Raw genomic sequence first — 22789 nt, 5'->3', positions numbered from 1 at the left:
TTGTCATACATCACTAAAACACAAGCTGAAAGTTGTACATATGAAACAACGTAAAAAAACAAAGTTTTTCTTTTTTAAGGTTTAATAACATTTTATTTGACATTATTAAAGCAAGTATCCATTTAAAGTAATATAATGCATATTTCAAAGACTACAAGCAATGAACTTATTTGGAAAGATTTACTTTTAAACTGTCAACAGTCAAGGCAAACTGAATTTACTGAAAGCAGAGAAAAAAAAATCAGTAAGCCGAGACTGAAATGCAATTTCTAGTATAATGACAAGTAGCCATCAAATAAAGAGCAGTAGAAGAATCATACACTTAATTTGTTATGTGTGCCACATATTTCTCTTCTGTCATAGTAGGAAAATCATCTTACTTGATGTCACAGAGAAGAGCCACTCCTCTCAGGATCCAGTGGTCTGGAGACTTTGCTGTCCTTAAAAATACCTCTGTAATAAAGTTCAAATCTGTCCTCTTGGGCTTCTTGTAAAGAGGACAAACATAGAGCTTGGCATCCCTAGGTCTGGTTGAATCAACAGCATACATATGGAGCACAGGCAGCTGGACAAAAAGAATCTTTGGTGTTGACTCAACGAGGATGCTTCTTCGTTTGTCCCAGCCTGCACCTTCCAAGTAGAGCCCATAGATATATACTCCTTCCTGTGTGAAGAGGAAGCAGATACATCACAACATATAAAGCACAATAATTGTCTTAAACCATTAAAAGAAATATATGTTTTATAGCAAAAAATGTCTGACACTGAATCTCTGCAAACTATTTCATTTTAAACTATAATATAACCCTTTTTTAGAAGATAATGCTACTGAAATGGAGGGTAACAGAAGTTGTTTAATAAAGTCTATATACTAAAAAGTTTCATGTAAACTTTACTATAAATTCTAAAAATCAACAGGTGGTACAATGAAACAGTTATTTTAATTAAACATTTTTCTAACTTAAATCAAATCTTCATAATTAGTATTTGGCATCTATCCTAAGCAAAAACATTAAGGTGAAGACATTAGTAACTTTTTCCTATGTCAGTCCAAAATAACTCATCTATGCATAATGTAAACTAAATACCAAAATTAACACTGAAACATCTTTGCATGTCATACATACAGAAGGAGATGATGTGATTTCTTCTCTGGTTAGCTTTAGCACTTCATTATGTACTGCAACTTTATCTAAAGCCCAGTCCTTATGTGCTCGAGTTGCTTCTTGTTTCATTGCTGTCAGGAATCCTTGAGAAATTAAGCCAGACATATAGTATTTATCTCACATGATAAAGTAAAATCTTGCTCAGTTATTAGGATGGTTCTGCACTGAATTTGTAGACAGATAATCAGAGTTGTATTGAAAATGAGCATCCTGACTAATGATAGCAAACTTTGCTTTGGGATCAAAATAGGAACAAGTGACAAAAGTGTCGTAAGTGTGCATTACACCGAGAAAAATATTTTTTAATGGCATGAACTTTTTTTCCTTCTATTAAATTACTCTATTGAGAAATATTTGGTCAGGACACTGATTTACAAATTGTCATAAGGCAATCAACCACAGGATCCATGATAAAGATGTCTTTCAAGAAAGAATTTCAAGGCAAACAAGTTATCCACTGTGTGAGCTGATGTTTTTGTAAAGGCAACTTAGCTAAAGGGTGGGACTGTTTTAAATCAAAGAATTAGAATGGATTTCATGGTTGAAAAACAGAAAATATGTGTCTGAATATGATAATAAAATAACTATGTGAGTGTGGAGAATCTAGTCAATGCAGTGCCTACAAAGAATGAAAATGTATGTTTTGTTAGGGGAAAAAATGGTGTCAGACAGAAGTGAAGGTAGAGGATGACATAACTGAGCAGCAAGTTAGGTGATTTGTTAGAGTATTGTTTTGAACAGACTTTACAGGAGTTTGAAATAAGAAAGGTTTGAGATGCAAAGGGCTGAATAGTTAAAGCACAGATGACTGAGCAGCAAAGAGGTTTGATTGTGTTATAAAGGAAAAAGCTACAAAAACAGGAACACTAGTACCAAATACCTGATTGTTTCTCTGTGTGACAGAAGATAATAATGGAGCCATCAAAAACTCAGTATCTGCTGTTTTAAGCTACAAGATGAAGAACTGCTTGGAATTGAGAGTCATAGAGATCGAGACAAAGAAAGAGAATTTAACATAGAGAACTGCATACTTTATAGTGAATTTCCTGGTGAGTATTATTACAAATACAGTGTGATATTACAAATATACTCAACTCACCCCTACGCACAGCATACATTTTGCACTTAGCAAGCCTCTCTCTAGCTGCAGGACTACTTTTGGGGTTTTTTTAACACAGAGATTGAAGCAATAATGAAGTTCAAAACCATCTGTATCTCAGGTTTGTTGCCTGTTAGGCCAGATGTTTTCATTTGTTGAAAGAATGTGGTCCATTATCTTTTACACCACTGTGAGTGCTGCTTTTGAATGACCAGAGATCAGTATGCTTATCAGCTGTGCCACTTAAGATAAAAATGGAGTGAAGTTTTGACTGGCATCCCAATACCATCTTTAAATAATAAATTGGAAGTACCCCAGGCACCTCAGCTGTTTCTGAAAATGACTCCAAAATAGACTTTGGTATTAGTACTTTTTACAGTTCAGGCAGTAGGAAGCCCAGTAAGAACAGAAGGATCACAAAGCAAAGGTAACTCATATAACATTCAAAATTTTCATAAGTTAATTCTAATTAAAAGAAAAATAAAAACAAAACACAAAACCCAAAAAACCCACATAGCTGTAACACAGAAATTTCTTATGAGAATTTTGTGTGGGTAGTTGTGCAAGCTGAAGGAGATTCTCCTAAGAACACACACCTCATAAGGTAATGGTGGTTTTTAGTAATGGAGATGGTTAAAATTTGTTTTTCTTCCTCTTTCCTCTAAATGATAAAAATATCAAGTTATAACAGATAATGATAGATAATGTTTACTTGTACTTCACAGCATATCTTTGATGCATTTGAAGAAACTGTTCATTAAATAACCTGTGAAATGGATACATTGTAAAACTGCACTTTGATGATTCTCTGTGAAAGACAAAGAACTGCTATAAATTCTGGTACAATTGCACATTCATAAAATCATAGAACAGCCCACATTGGAAGAGACACGAGTAGTTCACCTGGTCCAACCTTTCATGGGAAAGGGAAGACTAGATGAGATTATCTAGCACAGTCCAATTACATCTTGAAAACCTCCAGAAATGGGGACTCTGCCATGTCTCTGATGATGTTATTCCAGTCAAGAGATTGCTCTTACTGTACTGTAAAAGTAATTTTTTTGCTACTATAACATCTTGCTCTAGATTAAAGGTCTTCCATACTCACAGCTTACAGTTTGGAATGAGTTAAACAGTTTCAAACCAGAGAAAAATAGTATTTTCTTTAAAAGCTGTATCATTCCCATTAAGTATACTTTCTTTAGAAGTTGCATAATATCATGCTACAATATGTCAGCAAGATAAGTTATTTTATTTATTAACCACGTTTTCCTTCTTGGAATATAGATACTGATTTTTTTGGGTCAGACTAAAAGATCAGAGAACCATAGGATCACATAGAATGGTTTGGGTTGAAAGGGGCCTTATAAGTCAACAAGTTCCAACTCCTCTGCTATGGGCAGGGTCACACACACACACACACATACACATACACACACACACAAAAAGTAGAAATACAGAATTCCACTAGACCAAGCCCAAGCCAACCTGGCCTTAGACACTGCTAGGAATGGGGCACCCACGGTTCTTTGGGCAATCTGTTCCACTACCTTAAATCCTCAAAGCAAAGAATTCTTCATATACATAATATCACCAGTTTTCAATTTAAATCTGTCCTCTCTTGTCCTACCACTACATGCAGTTGTGAAAAGGTCCTCTCCAGCTCCCTTGTAGCCCCCTATAGTACTGGAAGGTTCTATGAAGGTCACCCCCAGAGCCTTTTCCCCCAGGCTGAATGGTCCAAACTCTCTCTTTCTTCTGTGACAAAAAAGGTGCTCCAGCCCTCTGATCTTCATGGCCCTTCACTGCACTCACTCCAGCAGGTTCATGTCCTCTCTGTGAGGGCCCCAGAGCTGGATGTAGCACTCTGGGTGGGCTCTCACCACAGCAGAGGGGAAGAGCCACCTCCCTTGCCCTGCTGGCCATGCTCTATTTGATGCAGCCTAGGCTAAGCTTGGCTTTCTGTGCTGTGAGTGCACATTGAACCCATTTTTCATCTCGGTTTCTGTGATGCACTCTAGCATTATAACCATTAAATTACTATTCAATACATTACAACTCAAGTCTTTTCAGTAACCTTACCTTGTGGATTAAAGAATCCAGTTATCCAAAACACCTTTGGTCTTCCTTGAAATATCCAAGAAGATAATTGAGCATTTCTATCCAAAAGTTCAGTAAACCAGAAGCCAAGTGTGGAAGACTCCCAAGATACTCTTCTCCATACTTGAGGGATTCGAGCATCATACATGTTATCAAGTGCATCTCTTAAATTCTGAAAGAATGAAATAATATTCAGAGTAAATAAATCAATTTAATAGTTTAAAGCACAGTATTCCAGATGTAGTAAAAGTACTTTACTTGCCTCACTCATAACAATAGTTCCTTCTATGGCTAGTTTCAGATCATTCAAACTGGTGCGGACAACTGTGATCACCCTCTGCATGCGGTCAATTTCTTGACGAAGAAAAATATTCATAGAGTTAAGTGCTCCCATTTTGACTAACTGAGCCTTTACCTAAATTATAAAAGCACAGAAGAAATTTGGTTAAGTCTAAATTGTTGAAATGCTGTTGTAGTATGCAACATCTTAACTTTCTGTGTGTTCAGAAATATAAATATTAGATTTGTATATTATTCAACATTTATCCCCTTAAAACTGCCGCAGTTTTCACTTTTTGTCTGATACTACCCAATTACTCATGATTTTGCTAGAACAGGACTTCCCCCAGAAGGCCCAGAAGACTGCTACCACAAACTGTCGAGACTGATTTTTTTCCTGTTTTCACAAGTAGCTTTGAAAGTCCAACTGCAGTCTCCCTAACATATGTCCATGGCCAATTGTTAGATGTCTTGATTGTAGTTAAAAAAATCTTCATACCAATTCATGCCGGTAGCAATAAGGGTGTTGGTTCCTTACTTGAATCTGCTACTACTTATGTGATCCTCTGTACAATTCGGTGTGTGTTTTTTGGAATGTGTAGTGTGAAAACTCAACAGAGAGAACAGTAAAACAAGACTAAGATTAGCTTGCCTCATGAGGTACGTAATCTGGAGGAAGTTTCTCTAGCATGTCTTCCGCTGAACGATAAACAACTGCTTCTCGAGTTTCTCCAGATCCGCCACCACTTTCTTTAGGCTGAATGTTGGTGATAGTATCTAGAACATCAGCTGATGTGTTTTTCTGGTATCTGACATGATGAGAAATATGTTAGAAGTTATACAGATTTTTTTAATAGTTAATGATAACTTTGTAGAACACACAAAAAACAGTGTGCCATGAAGTCAAATCGAAACTCGCACAAAACTGTTTTCCCTTTGCATCCTGCACCAACCATAATACACTGATCAGGAAGGTTTGGTTTACCGTGGTTTTAAGAATATGAACTTCCCTCTTCCCTGTTATACGCTTGCTGTGTGTCTAATCCAGGGATAAGAATGAGGTAAGGTGGCAGAAAAACCTACCATACTAGAGATTCTGACGAAAGGGAAGGAAATGGCATATTCCTGAGTAAGATCTAAAGAGACATTTGTTGAGAAGCAACAGAAGTTTTGTAACAAAGAAGAGTATTTGCCTCATTTAATTACTTCTTAAAAGTGTAATGCAGAAGCAGGAAAGGGTGGAGGCATAACTCTGCAAGCTGCCCTAACTTTAATAATTAGTAAATTCATTCTGCTTTGAGATGTTTCAGGATTAATGACAAGAGCTGCTAGATTTACAGCACTGCAGGTAAAAAACTTCTATTCCATAGTGAACCATGGGCAGTGCAAATGTAAATTAATGATCTGAGTCGATACAAAAATGTGAGTTAAATTTGTGTAGCATTGGATAATGAAAGATGGTAGACCACACCAGTCCTTCAACAGAAGAATTATAGGAGTATTTTTCTTACAGTGCTATCCAGTGGCATAGAGCTGTGAGAGGAAGTAAGAAAGAAAGCCTGAAGTAATGAAGTGTTAGCAATGCCTACTTTTAACTTCTGCAATCAGCTACACTAGGAACATACATCAATGAGTGATGTAGGACATACATTCTTACTGATTCAAAGCATAGATTTGCATGTCAGCTTTACTCTTCAACTTTCATATGACACCCATCTCCTTCTATAACTTTGTCATACATAATTATATAACACATGAAACCAAGGATAGAATGCGTGAACTCCTACAGCCCTAAAGATGCCTTGGATGCAGTGTCACAGTATTAGAGAAACTAGATACTACAGTACTTTAGCAAAAAAAAATTGTGAATGCAATTATAAGGACTATAAATCAGAAAAATAGAAAAAATACTACTGGGAGTTTGCTTCTCAGAGGATATAATTTCTGCTTCTAAAAGTTGGAATGGTGGGGGCTTTCAAGGTTTTTCATAACCCTTGACTTTAGACTCAAAACTCTCAAGCTTTTTTTCAATTTATGGCCCCATTAAAATAATAAAAGATTTATTTAAGACCATGTATGAGCAGAAAGGATAAAATTTCTCTTGGACTCATTGGTAATTTGGATGACATACTGGTGGTTGTAACCTTTACTTTCTGTCCTGCTGATTTAACAAGTAGTGATTAGAGAGATGTGAACCTTTCTATTCATACTGTAAGCACCATTCTTCCAATTCTGCTGTCAGGTTATTTTATGTGTAGGTTTATTTTATGTGTAGAAGGTGTAGGTTCCCTGATTATTAAATCAAATTATAATAAACTACAGAATTTAAAAAACGGTCTCTCTAACTCTAAAAAAAATAGAAACTATTTTCAAAATAATGTAGTATACAAACTTAAGAGAAAAGGAGAGAACTTTTGAAAAATAGCTTTTGAAAAATAGAATCAAAGGAACAGAATCAAAGGTTAGTGATATTCCTTACTTCAAAGACACAAGCTAGGAATCTTCTGAAGAGGAGAAATTATGTGAATCTTATAAAAATAACAATTACTATTTGAACTAGGCTTTTTTGTTAAGAAAAATAGAAAAGACAAAAAGTTGTATCTCGATCTTTACATAATTAAAAATAATTTTCTAGTGTGGAAGTGAAATTAAAATGCCAAGAAGAAATTTCATTTACATACCACTGGGGCATATTTAACATAAAAACCACTGTGCAACAAAATTTTTCTGGGCTTTGGAAAAACTCACTTTCCTTTAGATTACAAATAAAAGTAAGTATAGATGCAAACAATAACAATAAAAAGATGGCAGAAGTCTGTAAAGGAAGTACCATGCTCCTGATAACACGATCAGTCACACGTGATGGGTTGACCCTCATCACATATGGATATTTACGTGTAGATGTCTCCATAAAAGCTTTTTGTCTAGATTGCCCAATTCAGCTCATGTATTTTAGATATCTACTTTGTGATGAGAGAAAATGCACTTTACAAAGATCTATTTTTCTCTATTGCTGTTTAAGAAGTCTAGAGTAACCATAAAGGAAGCTACGGCAACATTAAATGAATCTCATTTATAGTGTCAGTATTGTCTTAAAGTATGTAAGATAAAGCACTCAGTGCTTACTTATATATTGTTTTTTTCCCCAAAGCAGTATTTTAAAGTGAATTGTGTCATAAGAAGATAAAAGAAAATTAATTTTCTGTTGATTTTTATTTACTCTGAAAAGCATTATAAGAGTATTTTCTCAAGAGTTTGGATGTAACCTACTGTCATTATTTGATAGCTGGAATCTCTGCCAACAGGGATTTTGTATTGGAAGTGAAAACTAAGAAAAAATGCATGTGACAGACACATTGCCTCAGCTTTGTGTAGAAAACAGCAATATCTATTGCAGCACAGTGTTCAAAACCTTACATTCATAAGCTTTCCATAGCTTAACAAAAATTCAGCTACATTTAAAGCTTCAGTAGGGAACCAATTGGGAAAGGGTTTTGGCAGGATTGTCAGAATATTCATTTCCTGCTCAGACACCTGTTAAGTATGTGTCTTTTGCAGAGTCTATGATTCATACAGCAAGTTAAAATCATTCTCAATGACTTCAGGTGTTAATCCTAAATGAAAGCATTGAAATTCATTGAAGCCTTACAATTGGAACCAACAGATTGATCTTTTGGCTGAACTGTAAAACTGCCACAGTAAATTAGTGAGAGAAAAGATTTTTCTTGTCCTGAGTAATAGTAACATGGAGAGGTCTTGGCTCTCTCAGGGTTTCAGTCAGCCTGCTGCATACTCCGAGATGAGTTGACAAGATATTAGAAGGAGAATTAGAATTTTTTATATTGTATGGGATGCTAATCCATTTGGTCTGTGCGTCAAAGATGAAATTCAGACACAGCAGCTGTGCATAGTTGCTTATAACAGACTGTGATAAGACATGGAAAAAAGCATGAAGCTGTTGAACATTTTCCCCAGGCTCTAAAGAAATACCTACAAAGCAAAATCTACAGAAACAGAAAGAAAAAAGGAAAAAAAAATAAAAAAAGAGGCTAAACTAACAGGAATAGGCGAAGTACCAAGTGGAAGAAAAACTGAGCACTAAAGAGAAAGCAGAGAGCTGTTCCTACTCACTAAAGCTGCCCCAACAGTGTTAGTCTCAAGCTTCCCCCTATAAATTAGCTCTCCTACAAGCCTAATTTTGGATCTAAAGCCTGTCTCTCTTCACAACTTTGTTTAGTTCACTGTTAAATCTTGGCTCTTCTTTCTTTAATCATTTCTGGGACGGAGGTCTTGCAAGTATCAGATAATGATTTGAAACAGAATCTAGTCTTAAGATTCTTTTCTTCACAGGCATAACAGCAGTATGTGCTAGGCAGCGTTGACAATAAAACTGTGTATACTCTTCTCACAGCATACTTAGAATACAGGCCTCTTGACATGGCATCAGCCTCTCAGCTCTGAGACTGAAAAATTGTGGGAAATTATTCTTTCATCCAAAATTATTAGATGATGTTATGTTTTCACAGCAGCTCGGCATTTAAATAGCATTTGTTTTATTTAAAAGTAGAAAAATAGCTACATGGAGAAACAATGAATGTGGAATGTGGACATACTGCATATGAAAATGCAATATTTCATGGAAGAATTATTAAGAACTTCAGTGAAAAAGATATGATGATGTTCATATCGTTTCACAGGGCATATAAAATTAGAAAGAAATAAAGGGCAAGCTGTTATTGGATTATTTGGAATAAAAGAGTGAATTCAGTCAAAGATAAAATTTTAAATGGAGTTAGTACTTGGTGCAATTTAAAAGCCTCTTTTAAATAATGGAAATAGCAGGACTGATTGCAACCTAAATTTGTAGTTGCACCCAAAGGCATGCTTGTAAACCAAATGACTATCCAGAGAATCATTCAACAAGTGTGCACAGAAAAATAAACTGCTTGAAACAGAAGGCAAATAATAGAAACTTTCTCTAGTTGAACTGTATAGAACCACCTATCACATGTTCATGTAAAAGTTTCGTAATGCTTTCAATTAAAAAAAATAAAATCATGAGGGGTAAGTAGTAAGAGTTCCAACTTCTTTAAAAGGACAAGTAAAATGTAGGTGAAGATACTGCATTTATTAAAATGTACATACACAGAAAGTGTTCCACTCAACAGAGAAATTCACACGAATCCTAGGTTTCCTATGAAAAATATACTTTACTTAAATATTTGATAGGGATTTGTTTCCAAATTCTAAAAGAAGTATTCTCATCTTCAATGTGTTGAGGCCTACTTACGTAATATCTGCATTGGGATGGAGACCAAACACCTCTGGGGTGTCCATGGCAGGGAGTAACTGGATGTAGTCAAAGTACTGTTCCAGGGTTTTGCATACTGGAATTTTATACCCAGTATAAAAGCAGAAAGCGCTGTCAAACATATTTTCACTAAACCACACCTATGAAAAATCCATGGGGAAGAAAGAAAGACAACAATTATTTTGCTATTTAAAGAACTTTTTAATCTCAATTATTTTGCTACTTAGAGAGTTTTTTAATCTCACTTTTACTCTTGGAGGACTAGGTTTCAGCTACTGCATCTAATTTTACTTTAATACACCTGTAAATCATTAAGAGTTATGTCTACTAAGTTTGACTGTCAGCTAAGTCTTTTTAAGCTTCTGCTCCTCACCAAAGAGAAACCAAGGGGAAGACCCTCACTGCCAAGGAATGATGTTTTGAAAAATTCTTTTTACTTTAAAAGTCATATAAACTAGTGAAGTGCATATTCAGCAGAAAGGCGGCCTTCTGATTTCTGTATTGCAGCTGCCAATAAAAATGCCAAATAACTGTATTTCCACGGTCACCTACCCTTGCAAAGCAATTAAGAAGGCGTTTATCATAGTCATCTGTGACTCGGCCTCCATACTGTACTTCTCCAATCATGTAGCGTACTGTGTTCCATGATATCCCCTGGATGCAAGCAAAGTACATGAAAGACTATGGTCATTATATGTAAGAAGATTGCCATTTAATTGTAATCTGAAGCTCATAATGCTCTGAAATGTAAACTGAAAAAATAAAATGAAAAGAATACTTTATTTTGAATGTATTTACTGAGCTGAACTTTGTGATTTAATAGAAGAGCTGGGCTTGATCCTGCTGTTATAAATATAGAATCACAGGATCATCATAATCATTTAGGTTGGAAAAGACCTTTAAGATCATCACGTCCAATCTTTGACCAAACACCAATTTAGACCATGCCACTAAGAGCCATGTCCAGTTGTTTCTTGAACATCTACAGGCACAGTGACTCCACAGCCTTCCTGGGCTGTCCATTCCAATGCTTGACAACCCTTTCCACTAAGAAAATCTTCCTAATGTTCAACCTAAACCTCTCCTGGCACAGCTTGCAGCTGTGTCCTCTTGTCATGTTGGTGGTTGCCTAGGAGAAGAGGCTGATCCCACCTGTCTACAACCTCCTTTTGGGGAGGTGTAGAGAGTGACAAGAGAGCCTCCTTTTCTCCAGGCTGAACACCCTCACGTCCCTCAGCCACTCCTCATATGCCCCGAGGCATATGAGTAAAATCTCATAATATGTATAAAAATACATATATATCATATATTTCATTATTACTTGTATGACCTGAAATCACTCACAGCTGCTATTGCATCTCTTCTTACCCTCCATTCCACCCTCCCCACCTCTTCTCCCTATTTCTCATCTTTCTCTCTTGGCCAAGTGCTGCTTCATAAGGAATGGCTATCCCCTGCTCAGTAATAGAAGACCAAACGGTAGCTGTAGAGAAGTTTGATTTGCTCTGTTAAACTTGGTAAGTATTTTAGCTCCCTTTCCCAAACAGATAACACACAGACTTGTTTATTTTGGATATAGTAGTGAAAAAGAAAAACAAATTTTACAGTTCTTAACAAATATGTACTTTTACATGCATGACAGCACATAAAATATTTCAGCTTGATTTTCCTTTCAGAGAACCTCAACCTTTGATCATTAGAAGTGGCACTAAATGAATAGCGATGAGTAAATTATGATAAACGTGAGGAAAAAACAATTGCTGGTGCTGTACAAAGCATTAACATGTACTATATACAGACTTTAGTATTCACCTTCTTGATGTCAATTTTTTTTAGATGATTTTGTATAAACTGAACACTGGCTGTAAAGTCTGCTGAGTTGAATTCATAGGGAATATTCCAACCCAAAGGTCCAAACTTGCGTCGCTCCTTAGGAATAAAATTAAAACCAAATGTATTTATTAAACAACTTGTAATTTTGTCTCCTTAATAAATTTCAATAGTAGCAATACCAGTGGAATAAAGAATTGAACTGGAGAAGAAAGGTAGCCAAGGAAATGGGTGTATGCCTCATACACATCAGTAATACAGCTAAGTTATACCATGAGGGATAAATATTTATACAAAAAGCAACAAAATAATTTATTAATAACTTTACTAATCAATTTATAAGTCACAGGTTTGCAATGCCTCACTTCTCTGTGGATAATGAGATTTTTATATTAAGTAATTAATTAATTTAGCATTATACAGCTTTTTAATTTCTTTTGACATATACTATCGACTAATGATAGTTTCAAATTTCAAAGCTCCTATATTTATGTTCAGTTTTCCAAAGAGTTCTATATTGCCACTTTTGTCTCATTGGTTTTTTTTAATGCACATTTTTCAAAATTCACAACTTTATTTTAAGGTTGCCACCATTACATTATTCAAATTTATTATTGCATACCTGTTTGGAATCAAGTGATAACAGTTGTAATAACAGAAAAATAGTCAACTATGAAAGTAAAAGAATAAATATTCTGTAGCCCAAATACTTCCAACATCCAGCACTATTAGATTTCATACAAATTTGTTAAAATAACCTCAGTTAAATTGCTCAGTGATTTTTTTCAGAATGTCAAACAAATTAATTCAAGAAGTTAAGAACTAAGGTTTCTGAATAGTGCTGACATTTATCAAATTAAAAAATTACATTTTTAAATTAACTGATAACATATTTATGAGATTTTATATTACCAGCAATCACTGACAGTTTTTGACACCTGAAGTAATATTTAGGCAGCCTAGCTAAAATATTTAAAAATATCTAGAATGAAAAAAGCCCTCACCTTTTATTTTTCAAAATCAAATACTGTTTATAAGCAGATGAGACAGCATTAAACAATAATACCATGCATAAAATTGTAATAATTTATTGCCAAGTTTTTTGATATACTTCTTAAGTTATATTTATCATAATGATCTTGTCACCAAAGGATATTAGGAATTGGTCAGTTTAAAGGCAAGACAATGTATATATTGCTTGCTGGTTGGCAATTCATAAATAAAACTTCTTAATAGATGAATAGCTGCAATAGTTTTTTAAAATACTGATGGGTTGAATAATAAGCATAGATCTTCTAGTTCCACAAGAACACTATAATCCTGAGGCAGTACACAGAACAGCATTTCCACTGTTTAAGAAATGTAGAAGAAGGAAAAAAAATGCAGAATGCTGTATCTTAACAGTGAACATCAACAAATTGTCCTTCTCTCACCAGCTGCCTACACCAAAAATACAAGCTGCTCAGTAGAACATAAGACTTAAACAGTGATGTATAACTATTTTGAGATCGTTGGTGAAAAGGAGCTACATTCAGAGAGCTCAAATTATTAGGATTTATTGTGATCTCAAAACTTACTTATCTTTAGAGTACAATCTATAGATATCATTGTTCTCACACTGGGAATTAATGTAGAAAACATATTGACACAGATATGACAAGAATTTTATTTCATTTTAGCCATCTAGAAAATAGCTACTCTAAGTTAGGCATCTGGATCGCCTTTAAAACCAATGGAGAGAAAGAGAGATACATCTCTAGTAAAATATTCACTCTTAGAGAAAGACAGCTGTGACAGTTAAGCTGGTTTTCTGTTTCAGCAGGCTTATCTGGTTTTATTGACTACAGAGAGAAAATTTTCCTGTATACCCAATGACTAACTTTCGATCAGCTGAAGTTAGATGAGAAAAAACAAATTCTAAATGCCCATCGTATGAGAATTGTTTAAAAGCTATTAAAAAAGAGAGAGAATAATGAACCTTGAAACACAGATTACAGCTTTAGTCCTGCAGCATTATGCTACGACAAATATCAGAATGTGTTTTTTCAGGAACCTCTACTAGACTGACTCCATATATTATATCACTATGTGCAAACCGTTTAAGAAATACCTGAACAGTAGAATGCAGGAAAGCTACAGTGTAAAGCAAAGGTTTCCACATGGGCAGGTTGCTAACATTTAACAGATCCTGACTAATTCCAGAAAATGTTCTTTTCAGTCCAGCACGTATGCCTTGTGGAGGTTCATTTGTGAATTTTATAGCAATCTGTCACAAGAAAAATATAAAGGAATTGGAATTGTTTACTGAAACAAAAATAGCAACATATGAAAATGTCACAACTACTAGTTATAAATAAAATGTAAACTACTGAAGCCTGGTAGAAATAAAGTTGATATGTACTTAAACTGCATAAAAGGAGTAAAGGAGTACACAGAATCATAGAATAGTTAAAGACCATCTAGTCCACCCCTGCAATGTTCAGTGACATCTTCAAATAGATCAGGCTGCTCAGAATCCTGTTCAGCTTGACCTTGAATGTTTCCAGGGATGGAGTATCCACCACCTTTCTGGGTGTCACCTGTTCCAGTGCTTAACCACCCCCATTGTAAAAATTAGCTTATTTCTTATAACTAATCTAAATAAAACCTTTAGTTTAAAACCAGAACCCTTTGCCCTGTTGCAGCAGGCCATACTAAAATGTCTGTCCTCATCTTTCCTATGGGTCTTTTCAAGTACTGAAAGGCTGCAATAAGGTCTTCCTAAAGCCTTCTCTTCTGCAGTCATACTAGATTATTAGGCCATGAAGGACTTCAAATACAGACCTTTAATTTCTGTTGGTTACAGCCATCACTGACACTTGGCCATGGACCAAAAAATTTTCATCAATGACATAAAAGCAGCCACCATGATATAAAAGAAGGCTTTTATATCACTGATTGAATGAGTGAATGATGGAAGAGAAGCATCCAGTATAAATTAGAAGAACAGCATTGTATTTCTGTTCCCAGAATTTCACAGTAAATACAAAGAAATCTCACTCCTCCGCAGATCAGATCTTTGTGTCCACAGTGGCTACTCTGGACTCTGTGCCTTTCTACAGCAGCAAATTACATTCACCAGAGAATATTCCTGAGCACTGTGGTCAGCAGGCATTGAATCCATATTTGCAGTAGTAAATTGCCACAGCTCCTTAGAATTCAGCCCATTAGCTAAATGCACACTGCCTAATGGGAAGAGTGGCTACACAATTTTAATTTTCAAACCATACCTGCAAATTATTTGGAAAAGTGCTAATAGGTACAGGTTTTCACATCAGAGAATGTCGTAACTACTTACCTCTATGGTCTGTTGCATTCCAGTGCTGGATAAAGCACATGGAACAATGTATTAGTTCACACACAGACTGGCCCTACCAGAATCTCTGCTGCTCAAGACAACTAAAAATGCTTGAGGAACCCAAATAAAAATGAAGATTTTTTTTTTTCTCCAGCTGTAAGTACTTGTCTGTCTAACTTGGGTAGTGTTACACTGTACAGAATGGACAGTAAATGCCAGGCAGCCCATGGACACACCTTATTGTGTGCCTGTTACTGTTGGACTGAATTGGAACATGCAAAAAATCAATGTTTCCACATTTCAAAGGATATCCTGTTCAGTTCTTGATGAAAATTCTGTATTTAAAAAAGCAAAGCGAATCATTCTTTTTTCTTCTGAGAAGGGGCTTTGGTTTGTCAATTATTCTTGTTCTGGAATCCCTGAATATGTTAACATTTTAACAGGTAATGTGACATGGGATAGTGGGAAATCACATGTGAAATATTTGAGATAAATGCAGTGAAGATTGATCTGAGTTTTCTTTTCTCACTTTTAGCAAACTGTATGTCTATATACCTCATATATACTATTCTTAAACCCCTTGGAGACGCAGGATGATTTCACTTTCTGTTGAGAGAACATAGGAGTCCATACACCTAGCTTTCCATACACAGACCATGGTGACAGACAATTCTTACTGAACGATGTCTCTTGACTCTTTCAAGACAGGAGCCCTTCCCCCTTCACATCCTGTATGTCAGGTGAGGTATCTATCTTTAGTCAGAGAGAATGAGAACCACTAAGGAGACTTACACTGTTTTTTAGAGGAAAGGAAACATAGAAATGCCAACATACAGCTATTACAGTAGATATTAAGTAGCATTATGACCCACTGTAAGAGTGCTGGGAACCATCATCAGTGATTTAAGTGTACTTTGTAAGAGTGAAGGGATTTTTCCTGGTCCTGACGAAAAGTGTGTCCTTGAGATCTACAGAACAGCCATTTATAGCTCATCCAAAGAAATTGGGTAGATGATGTTCTCTGAGATGTGTTATCCATGTGTGTTCTACCACATTTATAATTTATTTATTTATTATAGGGAGATCTGAAATCCTTCTCAGGAAAAACGTTTGTGGGCATTGATCTGTTCACAAGGCATTTAATTGGGCAAAAAGGGATACAAGTAAAGCCAAATAGTTTTTATTGAAGTGCTTCTGTGTACAGAATTAGTGTGGACTCACACATACATAATGGATCATCAAGAATTTCCAATTACTGGTAAGCAACCACCCTGTTTGAATTGATATTTACAATGGTAACACAAGTCCATTCTTTTCTTGGGTTTGCGGGCTTTTTCCTCCATTTTTTCCACTGCCATTTACGTGATTAATTAGAATAATTTTCATGAAGTACCTGAATTAAATATTCCAACAAACCTGTAACAGTGTAATTGGGAATTTAGGATGTTGTTCAGTAGTTATCCAAACTCTGAATGTGTCATTCTGGATCTCAGCAGTAAGAAGTGTCTCCAGTAATTCATCCATGAACTCCAGTCCAAGGTGACAATTCTGAAGTAACACCCAGCCTCCCTAAACAATGATATCAATTATTACCATATAAAATTTAGAACAAGTTATTCATACTGCTAAAGCCAACTGTCTATGTAAGAATCAAATTTGGTTTTCCATATAATTTTTTTTAACTTTTGTTCTGTTCCTGAATACATATTCTCTTTTGATATTTTAGGATATTGGCACACATAAAGCAAATAGGATAAGTAAGTACAAAAGGTATTTCCACTTTCTGTTGTTCTCAAGGAAAATAACATAATCAGACTCAATATTGTAAGTAAAGTATCAGTGCTATCTAGTGGCAAAAAGAAGTTCCTGTACTCTCTCAGCAAAACATCAGTGATAAGCAATTCTGTGCTCAGATCCAAAAGAATGTGAGTGCAAAAGCAACAGCTGAAATTTAAGGAATACATATTTTTTAAAACTGATTTGTTAAAAACATAATTTAAAGTAAGTGTAAAGAGGTGGTAATAGGATTCTGAAAGTTTCTAAGTCCAATTAGTTTATATGCAATAAAGGCATTTGCATGAAATTCAACCTTCACTTATTTTGATCTTATTCATCTCTCAAATTGCATGAAAGCTCTAGTTGGATTATTGTCTCTCTAAACTTCTGTGTGTGAATTTAAATTCAATCAGCTTTTTTAGCATCACTTGAAGCCTGATGAATTAGAAGCCTGATATTAAAATGGGACATTATTTAATCAGTTCTAAACAGTGATGGACAGTGGATTTCATTACAGCTTGTAATTTTGTTTTAGCAATTTTGTTTTAGCTCATTTAAAATGACATCAGTAACTGTTGGTGAAAAAATATAATTGAAAAATTTATGGTGAATTGATGGATATTAAAAGAAGAAGATTAAATGAAGGTGGTTTTTTTTTTTCCTTCTGTTATGGGGATCAGCTTTTTTGAGGGAGATCTTTAATCAGTTTGGTACATTTCCAAATTAATCAGACTTGATTTTTGAAAATTATCATCTTGTAACACAGCACAGCAGTTTTAATTGTATTATTACCTCTTAGCCAGAGGTACAAAAAAGCCAAATAGGTATTTGTCTTCATATTCACTAATTCTGTTTGTAGTTTCCAATCTGACATTCATGTGTTCCTCCCTACAGCACTAAGGCATGTAGTTCAGAAATTGTTACTGGTAGCTCTACTGGATTGCTGTTTTGAGTGTCCTTGTTCTTCAAACTAAGGGCAAAAGAAAGGAAGGAATGCTCCAGTTTTCACCATTACAATGAACTGGGAGTTGACAGTGGACATTCTAGACATACAAACAAAGAAATACCAGGTGTATGTGTGCACTTGTATATAATATAAATTGTCATTTGCTATAAAGAGATTTTTTTTCTCTTTTTCCAAATTGGTGGACATCTATATGCCAATAGTCATGTTCTGCTCTCTATTACAGGAGATATTCTACCCCTCCAAAATACAGATATATGACTGATTCCCCATATTTTGAGTTTGCAGACAACTATGGCTGTATGTCTTCATTTTCAAGACTATCCACAACTCCTTGAAGTGTCCAGCTGACCAGAAGGTGCCACCTTTGCACTATAACTTTTATATTGTACTTGAGGTTTCAATTACTATCTCTCTGTAGCTGCTAATTAGGTTTTTTATGGTTTTACTCTTGGGGAATATCATCTGCCATAACAAAATACACTACAACATTTAAAGAAAAATTCTTATGTACTTTTTAGAAATTCCTAGACATGCTTGGGAATCAAAGCCAAAGGATTGACAATTAAAGAAAGAAAGAAGAGACACCAAATGCTGGTGAGTACGAGGTCCTATCACTAGCAGAGTTGTAACGAAAATGTCAAACAGGAGCAAGAACATCTTTCTGTATCTACAACTTAAGCTACATGTACACTCACTATTTTATTTAGTTGAAGCTGTGCAACATCCAGGTATCTCTCGTATGGGAGGGGAAAAGTGAAAAAAAAAAATCCAATAAAGAGGTAGGATCTGCAGGACAGGACCATGACCCAATGTCCTTTTACCCTTGGTTAACAGTATAGTGATAAGTAGGAATGCGCTGCTTTTGGAAAGCTGCTCAGTAGCACTGCAGACAGAAGTATTGGCTTGGACTCCACTGTCACATATATATGCCACAGAGAAATGTTTTTAAACTCAGGCATTCAAAAAGACATGGTCACCCTGAGATATGCTTGATATTAAGACAAAAAGGCAAAATTTTAGGGACTGCATGCTAAAGGGGTGTAAAAGAACACCAAGACAGACAATCAACTCATTGCAATGTTTTTTCCCCACCTCTTCCATTGACACCTCGATGAGCTTGCGTGCATGAACCTCTTGTCCTTGGCCCATCGATATGGTCTTACATGCTGTAACATGTTTCACAATATAAGATTAATGAACTCACAATATTAAGAAAAAGTAAGAATTTCAATTCAGTCCAAAACCCAAATCAGTGATATAAATACAGCACAACTAAATAAATTTAATGCAAAATTATATACTTATGGAAGCAGAGTCCCTTCACCATCATATTATGCTATTATGTATAAATTTTCTAAACGCTGACATTTTGTATAACATTGAAATACACATACACAATATTTACAGAAGTTAAAAACTGTGACTAATGTTATGACTGCAAATATGAATTTGTGCCAAATTTTAGCAACACCAGAACATCTGAAATATGAACAGAGATTTTTCTCAAAGTGTAAATAAATACAACGCAAAGATGTAAAACTGCATTTATAAACATACTAATGTGACTAATGTCAAGAATATATGGGCTTTACTCCCAATTGAGTTTGTATTCACATTTTTTCAAAACTTCCATATAATGTAGAACTGAAGTCCAGAATATACAAATGTAGATCTTGTAGCTATTTTTTGTTACAAAGTAATCTTCTAAGCAGATTACTAATTTTTAATTTACCTGCAGTTAAGAGTTAAAACAAGAAAATGTTATTGTCACCATAACAGAATTTTAAAAGAAGAATTAGTTGCTTTGCAGGATAGGGATTTAAACTTACCATCACCAGGAAGGATGATAGCAATTTATTTAAAAAAGACTTGAATTACTGTCCAATTTCACAAAGAATGGTTGTTAGCATACTGTCTTCTATTTGAAATACTATTTTATCTCTAAGATGATGTTTCAGGAACAAACAGTAGTGCAAGAGAATTTAAGAAATACTTCTCAGAAAAAGTATCTCTGAAATTACTTACACTCCCCCTCTGTGTCTTAACACATGACAATGCATAATTATTTTCATACCCAAATTAAGCTTCCTAGACAAGGAATTAATCTGATCAGTTGGGTCTGATCCCATAGACAAGAAACAGATGAGAGGTGTTCGCATGTCACTTTCTTCCCAAGTTTTTCTTAAATTCAAAATAACTGGCTCTGTATATTTCTCATGCAAGGAACTTGCAATATATTTCCTGGCTTGGGAAAGTGTTCGGTCTGGACACCAGGACCTAGAAATTAAAATAAATACAAAAATATAAATTCACTGCCTCTTCCTCCAAGATCCAATTCAAATTAGAGATGTTTCAATAAAATAGAGGGATTTTTTAAAATCGTAATATATATGTATACATACACATATATTCATATATATGTTTGTAGGTTTGTCTTTACAGAAATAATAACAGGCAGAGCTGGTGGTCTTCCCTCTACTTATGATACTTTCCAGTTGCTTACAATTTTGCCTTAACTGTTTGCATTGCATTTTTTGTTCTAGGCACATTCATTAGGTTGGGATATTCTTCGTTTTAAACAGAACTTTTGTATTTGAGAACAAAAAGAGAAAACTTTAAGATTGGTTTTGCCCTTCAGTAAAACTCTGCAGACGATGCATTGAATCTGTTAGTCTTTTAGGGTACAAACTCAATTCTTTTGCACTGGATTGCATTTGTGCTGGTGATGAGTGCTTTTCTTACGAAAAAACCCCCAACTACTCTTGTATAAAATATATTAGTTTGAAAATCTTCAGTTTTTGAAGATTATTTAAATGCTTAGGACTTAGATGGTCCCCTCCGTTAGGGTGCAGAGCATTTAACAATATATTAGCCTCAGATTATGGCCTTTTTTACTGCAGAGGTTGAATCTGCTCCAAAGACAAACAATCTAGTAAATAATATTGTTGGGGTATTTCACAGTTTTTCTGATTTATTTGTTACAGCACTTGGAAAATATACAATGAATGGAGGAAGATATGATCTCATGCATAAGGCAGCTGAATGCTTCTTTGGGGAAAACCATTTTATCCCAAGATCTTGCAGGTCTTATGTGATGCCAAAAATATAATTTACAGCACAATTTTCACATGGGATTTTGAATACTTTTTTTGGATTTTCACCATCTCTTTTTTTTTTTTTAAATTTTTAATATTTGTTTAAAGGTATATAAAATAATTACTTTTTAAAAAAATCCTTAAAATTTTGAAAACTATCTGGAATATTCTACTTTTTCATGGGCTTCTCAAAGAAGGCTGAAATACAGCTCCAGTTTCCATTTTAAAGCTAAAAAGAATATTTTCTCTAAATACCTTTAGACAGCAGAGGATAGCTCTGAAGTAATTGAATAAAAACATATTTCGTGTGGGTGAATTGATATTAAATGTCACTCAGAGATAACTAAAATTACTCTACTGTGATGATAGCATACTTATAGGTTGAGATGTGTTGCAACTGTGTAATTTCCCAAAATTTCTGAAGATGCTCACCTGATGAGTAAAAGCTTGCGAAAGGTGTCAAGTGAATCACTGTATCCATTAGGTATAATTTCTTCCTCAGGGGCATCTTTATCAAACCAGTTTTTCCATGCCTTGTCACTTTTAGCTATCTAAATTTATTACATTAACATACAAATAAATTTATTTTAGTTGCAGTAAAATCCTCTTGCCAATGTAGCTTTTTATGAGAGGCCATTATTATATTAGGATATATTACAAGTAACATTGCCTATAGCATTTAAGACATATGCCATGTGAATTGCTATTAAAATATTACAAATATCATTAATTCAATCGGTGCAATCAGCGTTAAGATGCAGGCTCTCAAGCCAGTTAGTTACCCATGCATTCCCCTCCCAAACACATGCATCTACTTTAAAAAAATCAGTAATTAGCTATACTTCAAGAGGAACACATGGTGATTGACTAATTAATTAATTCCTTTTTGGTCACAAAATATGAAGAGGACCAGAAAAATGTGTCCCAATACAGTCTATCCAGCCAATGAATCACAAATTAAAAGTAAGATATTCTAGTAAGCTTTTGGCTTGAGCAAGAATAAACCAGACCCACAAACATGACCACAATTTTATGCACCTCTTAGAACCCCTGACCTAATAGAACAAGGAATACTAGTGGACAGAACATAGTGAAAATGCAACTGAACCTTTAATGCAGTGACTGAGGAGGGTCAGCTAGTGCAAATTCTCTATTGCACTAGCTGGAAGTGCAGATATGCAGATCGCTGGAAAAAGAACAAGGAATGAACTGATACACACTGATATCTATGGTAAATTAGGCATCTGGGACTTCTTTTTTTAGAGGAGAAGAACAAATTGAAACCAGCATGAAAAAAAGAAAAGCACAGGAAACCTCTTGAGAACTGGGTGTACCATTTGCAGACCTTTTTCAGTCACTTTAAATAATTTTCTGAATAATGATACAATTGTATTTAATATGATGAATCAAATAGAACAGCGCTTCTAATGGATAAAAATAAGTATTGAAAAGATATTTTTACAATATTTGTTTTTAATTGATATTCTATTTGGCACTCTCTCATATTCCATTTCTATCTATTAATGATACAATTTTAATTGTTACTTTTTAACTTAGCAATTATATTATAACTATAGCAATTATATGGCAAAAGTAAGATAGTGCTGAAAATTAATTTAAAAAGGAGAGCTTTTGTGGTAACATGGTCACCTAAGTATTTTGGAGTCTAAAATTTTGATTGCACACATTCTAGAAAAGCCCTGCTGAAAGGTCTTCTCTATAAATCAGCTTCTGGTGCCCTAACAACCCAGAGTGAGCAATCTAACTAAAGCTCCTCCAACTTTCTCCTAACTTAATATTCTATTTGATACCTCAATAAAACAAAAACT

At 34.8% G+C, this 22789-nt stretch overlaps 1 protein-coding gene across 1 annotated transcript in view; it reads right to left on the bottom strand.

Moving 5' to 3' along the window:
- Positions 1–265: 265 nt before the first annotated feature.
- DNAH8 (dynein axonemal heavy chain 8) overlaps positions 266–22789 on the bottom strand; it is a 119279-nt gene continuing 96755 nt past the window's right edge. The window contains exons 80-92 of the mRNA XM_066316029.1: positions 21393–21511; positions 19940–20142; positions 18958–19031; positions 16539–16691; positions 13896–14051; positions 11768–11884; positions 10508–10609; positions 9935–10095; positions 5297–5453; positions 4628–4780; positions 4348–4537; positions 1128–1249; positions 266–664 (exon numbers count right to left, since the gene is read on the bottom strand). Coding sequence (XP_066172126.1) covers positions 377–664; positions 1128–1249; positions 4348–4537; positions 4628–4780; positions 5297–5453; positions 9935–10095; positions 10508–10609; positions 11768–11884; positions 13896–14051; positions 16539–16691; positions 18958–19031; positions 19940–20142; positions 21393–21511 — 1995 coding nt within the window. The 3' untranslated portion in view covers positions 266–376. The remainder of the gene's footprint in view (positions 665–1127; positions 1250–4347; positions 4538–4627; positions 4781–5296; positions 5454–9934; positions 10096–10507; positions 10610–11767; positions 11885–13895; positions 14052–16538; positions 16692–18957; positions 19032–19939; positions 20143–21392; positions 21512–22789) is intronic.

The sequence above is a fragment of the Sylvia atricapilla genome, chromosome 3, assembly GCF_009819655.1.
Source record: "Sylvia atricapilla isolate bSylAtr1 chromosome 3, bSylAtr1.pri, whole genome shotgun sequence".
Lineage (NCBI taxonomy): Eukaryota > Metazoa > Chordata > Aves > Passeriformes > Sylviidae > Sylvia > Sylvia atricapilla.
The sequence above is the reverse complement of the archived record's forward strand: the minus strand, read 5'-3'. Positions and strand labels throughout refer to the sequence as shown.